The 5,475-nt window shown below is 30.9% G+C and overlaps 1 protein-coding gene across 11 annotated transcripts in view; it reads right to left on the bottom strand.

Moving 5' to 3' along the window:
• Window positions 1-5,475, bottom strand: part of LOC106470776 (HMG box-containing protein 4-like) — a 79,776-nt gene that overhangs the window by 47,989 nt on the left and 26,312 nt on the right. For 10 of the 11 annotated variants that reach the window (XR_002613128.1, XM_013931344.2, XM_022399415.1 and 7 more), the window contains one exon: window positions 1,713-2,002. Coding sequence is in view for 10 of the 11 variants with exons in the window: in XM_013931344.2 (XP_013786798.1) it covers window positions 1,713-1,871 (159 nt within the window). In the remaining variant the exon portion in view is untranslated. Of the gene's footprint in view, window positions 1-817; window positions 890-1,712; window positions 2,003-5,475 lie in introns of those variants that run through there. The other variant, XM_022399416.1, reaches the window with a different exon arrangement.

Here is a 5,475-nt window from a genome sequence, read left to right as displayed (position 1 = left end):
ACAAAGAATAGGATATGTAGGAAAGAAAAAGAAAGGTGAATATCAGAGAAACTAAGTCCTTAGAATGCGAGTTTAAAGTTTTTCTTTAACAGGGAAAGAAGTTCCCAAAGCATAACCAGGTGAAGGAACAATCAAATTTGTCTTCCTCACTCTCCTCACAAAATGAGAAGGACCACCTGAAGAAGGAACTGGAACTGAAGGTCCTGGCAGCATAAGGTAACCAACTACCCTATTCACAATGGCCACCATGTCATTCCCAGTGAATGTGCCATAACAGTTAGATAACCTATGAGGAAATCAGTCACTAACATAAGTAGCAGAAGGTGTTACGTGAACTATTTCCCTCATAGTTTGAAGAACAAAAGGAAGGAAATTAAGTTCCCTAAACATTGCAAATCTCATAAGAAAAACACATCTGATGCATTCAGTTTTGAGGAAAAGAATGAAAATCCATGAGTGCAAAAGTATAGATGGAGTTAGTGCACAGGGAGGTTATGTCACCCTTCTTTTTGACCAAGGGCTTTTGCTGCATAACGTCATTATGCAATAGGATAATTCATAAGGAACTTGTGAGATTAGGTGGGAATTGCCTAAAGGCTAGTAGCATGCAAATCTCTAAGGCAGATGCATGGTGTAACGAATTTATCATTATGTATTTATTTTTAATATGAATGTTGTTTGTACTGAATTTGTATTTAGAAATACGTGGGACTTGTAGTATCAAATATGTGTTGCGTATAACGAATTTGTTATATATTTATTTCCGTGTCAATGTTTGTTTCAAATAAGTTTATATTTGAGGGCATGTCTAGCTTACCCTGTTAGTTAAGTATGAGAAACTCCCGCCAATTATCCAAGATTGTAGAATATTCATGAACACAGGAATCAACAATATATCCACTTCCGTAACCAGTATTATCCGAAGTTTTGAGAAAATGTGTCCCGTCTATAAAAACAACAGAGAAGAGAGCTAATATACAAGTCTGCTATGAAACTGTTATAACCGTGTGTATGCGATAAGCTGTGATTTCATTAGCCCTTACCAACCGGAAAATATACAACATTTGGCCAGGAACAGCTATAAATTTTGAACATCAGTGAATTCTCATCAAACATTAGTATCTTTCCAAAAATATTGCTGGTTTCTCATCAGACATTAGTGGTTTTATGAAAATATCATCTTACTTCGATGGTCCAACAATTCAGTGCATGACAAAGCTAGCTAGCCTCCCGATAATTGTATGTACATCGACTTCAAGTTAACTCGCTAGATATCAAGGGAACTGAACTATGAAGATGATTTTAGGTTATTTGTAAGTTAGTGAAATTTCTGTTTATGAAACTTTGTTTGTTATAACTAATCGTAATAGTTGCCATTGTTAATTATACTGTTGTATATTTATATTAAAACGTATTTGTGTCAAAACAAAAACAGTGTGAATCAATCTTGTTGGAAAATAGCGTAAATTAAATAAAATATCAACATATTTCTAAACACTAAATCCAGAGTACAGTTCAACTATTAAAAGTTAAATTATTTAATGTGGCTTTGGATTATTTCAAATTCTCAATATGTAACATACTCGTGAGATTAGGTGGGAGGTGCCTAAAGGCTAGTAGCATGCAAATCTATGCAGATGTATGGGAAAAATAGCTTTCACTGTGAAGAGGTGTGTATCACCTTCAAATTAATATGTTCATATAATACTCACATCTTTCACCTTCTTTCCATTCACTAATGTAACATTTTTGGTAGACTTAGACACACCACAGACAGATGACTTTGATTTCCTGCTTAAAACCTCTTCAGATTTAGAGAATTGCTGAGTCTTAGGGATAAGAATGGATTCTAATGTGACTGGACAGCCCATAAATGATTTGGATGATACAGATGTTTTTTCTTCTTCTTCTTTTCTTTCAACTTCTCTCCTCTCATTTCTTTTTCCAACTTTTTCTTCATTTTCTTCTTTTTCTTTTTCTTGAGAGGAGGTGACTCTGCATCCTTAACAAATTAAGGCAAGAAGTATATAAAAATAAATATATAAAAAAAGTCCAAGTTTGTAATTAATTTTATTGAAAGTGTTTTACTAGTGTTTTTGTGTTCTTCAGGTGTATGTGTACATTATTCATACTTACAGATACACACAGCTCTGTTCTTTTTCAAATAAATTACAACTCCAACATTACATTACAAAGTGTATTACAACTTTGGAAATAAAACAATTTTAAAAGAAAATAGACATGTCAAAGCTTAATTATATCTACTCCTCACTGTAATTTTGAAATTGAACAGATGAAAGAGATATCAGTTATCACAATACATTTCCAAAATCCTTTTGCCCAAGGAAAAAAGATGTTTCAAACTTTTAATCAGAAACAAACTTAAAAACCCCAAGGAAAATTACCAACTTCCATAAATAAGTGAAAAAAATTCCATGTTATTAGACATATTTTTACAATCTAAAAGTGCAAACTATGATACTTTGAAAAATAAACAAATATCAAAACTGAAAAATGGCCTTAACAATATATAGTTAAACTGTCAAAATCTTACTGGTGGTCCTCTTCACCATAGTAACATTATTCATAACAAGGCTTATAAATCTAATTAAGAAAAAATCTTTTTAATACATTATTAGGATCCAGCCTAAAGTTAATCTATAAAGCCTAGTAGTTTAATTTTAGATCAAATGTCTACATAATTATATTATTAGATTTTGTAACTTGTAAGTATATGTAAATAAATCAAACTTCCACAAACGAGAAAGATAATAAAACTGGTTCACCGATGTTAATATAGAAAATTATGACACAATCATTATTAAACTTTGATTATCAAGCTTGCCTTTTTTTAATTATAATGTCAAACAACTACCAAGATGAACTTCAAATTGATCCTATCATGGCAGTGATAGGGGTGAATTAAGATTATTAACATTATTTTTTATTTACTTTTACTAGTAGTCAATGTTGTAAAAGTGCCAATGGGTAAACTATAAGGTAAAGATTATTACTCTAGCTGTAAGGAGTTTTTGTTGTTAATGCCTTAGGATTAACAAGTTTCCTTTTTATAAACACCAAGTCATTTTTCAAAGAAGCAATGGCACATTACACTGAGGTGAATTAATTAAACATGCATGGATGACAACTTAAAGGGGCCTGATTAAATTACTCAGAGGCATAGAAATCTAAGGAAATTACCTGTAAAAGGTATAGCATGAAATCTCAAAGGTATTTGTTCCTTGTAGAGGAACTGGTATGTTGACAGTGATGTCTAGTTAAATATTTGGACTTGTTGCCATTCCATTCATACAAGAATGTAATTTTCTCACAGTATGGTGGTGTTAGCTCATTAGTCTGACTAGCAGAAACATGGTCATACAGGAAACTGTCTGTGCTAGTAATTATTAATTGTAGTATCTATACCTCACTGAAAAAAATTAGCATTTTGGAAAAAAGGATTTTTATTTCTAGGAAGTACAGCAAGGGAAAAGTGTTCGGATTGTGCTCTTCAGTCATATGCAACTCAATAAATCAAAATGATTCAATGTACATTTTATTGATATAAAATGTAATATTTTTATATATTAAAAATGGTACTGTATATTGAAAAAAAAACTTTTTTTAAGAACTCCAGTTTCTCAGTGCTATATTTAAGAATTTTGTTAATAAAGATATACATAATCAAACTCTCACATCCAGTCCTTGTGAAAGTCATGTTCTTGTTGTGAGGAGAGTACCTTTATATAAAATGGTGTTCTATTATAAAGAAATGGTTGTTGCACATACCACAGTTATTTTTCTAATTGTCTGAACCTTGAATACCCAAAGTGTGAAATGTCTTTATATATTTTTGTTTTTGGTGCCATTCAACAAATGACATAGGAGTTTTGGTTACATACATAGATACTGACACACATGCTACATCCATTATAGTATAATAATATGCAGAATTCATCTTACTATGTTATTGCTATTGCATGCCCTGTACAATTTTTTAAATCCTTTATCAGCAGTAGAATAATAAATTATCCAGACTTTTGTAAACACATAAGAATACATATGCTTCATACAGCGTTATGACACACTTCCATTGTTATGCACCAGATACTGCTCATACAACTTTTAACAGTTGGTATTCAATTCAGCCATGCTTTGTGTTGTGTTGCTTTTCTACACCTCATCCTATGGAAATGATCTTGTTTACAGTTTCAAGATAGGTTCCTACTTCAATTGCAATAACCACTGTTCTGGAATTACTTACAGCAACAAACTGTTTAACATTTTCCTTTAGTGTATGATTGATAGTTGGTTAGGGTTTGTTCTTCTTTCCTTACTATAATCATGCCATCCCTTGTTTTGTTCATATAGTTTAACACTATAGTTGTCCTTTTCTTTAAAACAATACAACATTATTACTTACATGCTTTTATAATTAAAGAGTAAAAGAAGTTTGCATCAAGAATCATATAATGTTACCCCCCCCTCCCCCCAACAGGGTCAATTGTAGATGAAATTTGTAAATGAAAATTACCACACTTCAACTGAATTGCAACAAAAAATTAACTCTCCATAAACAGGCTCAGTCATTCTGACTGAGCTTTTAACCTCCATGTAACCATGAAACTATACATACTATAACTTTTAATGTAGTAAGTGTATCTTCAAGGAAGTTGCAAGCTTTTATTAATAATTTATACACAGAAAATCAGATTTTTTAATCAGGTACTTTTACTAAAGATTTGTCTGTGAATTTAGGGAGTCAGATTCTGAGAAGGCTGAGTGCAAAATGTTTTCATGCTAAGATTAAAAATACTTTATTTTACAGTTTTAAGTTTCATTTGCATAACCTCTAGAGCCTCCTAAATGAATATTAAAAGTTTTTTCAATAAAATGTTACATTTAATCTGTTATTTCCTCTACACACTATATACAGAATCAGTCCATTTGACAGACCTTGTAAATAATCACCACAGAAAATATGAAATAAATTTAAATTACTTTTTTCCTTTCTAGAATGTCTGTATATTGTTAAAGACAATTACACACTATTTTTTCTTACAGCCAAAGCTAATACAATTCATATCTTCATGTCACTTAGATTTATTGCTATATTGCCACTTAGATTAGTACCAAAACAAATTAACACAGCAATGAGGTCTGTGTAAACATACATCTGAGTTACCAACATGCTTTGTCTTATTTATAAGATGATGCACTCAGAAGACATGCTCAAGATTTAAAGTTTGTTTTTTATTTAATTTTTCTTATCTAACCTAACAAGTTTCTAAGGGTTACATTTATGCTACTTTTATAACAGTAAGTAAGAAATATACATAAAAAAATAAATTTAGTACCTATGTGTTGGTCTTTTATTTTATTGCTCTTGAAGTCTCAATGGAAGTTAACTCTATTTTACTTTTGTATAGGTGTTTTTGGTACATAATTTTCATTTTAAATATGCAATTTAGATTA

This window comes from Limulus polyphemus, unplaced genomic scaffold, assembly GCF_000517525.1.
Source record: "Limulus polyphemus unplaced genomic scaffold, Limulus_polyphemus-2.1.2 Scaffold4213, whole genome shotgun sequence".
Classification (NCBI taxonomy): Eukaryota; Metazoa; Arthropoda; class Merostomata; order Xiphosura; family Limulidae; genus Limulus; species Limulus polyphemus.
The sequence above is the reverse complement of the archived record's forward strand: the minus strand, read 5'-3'. Positions and strand labels throughout refer to the sequence as shown.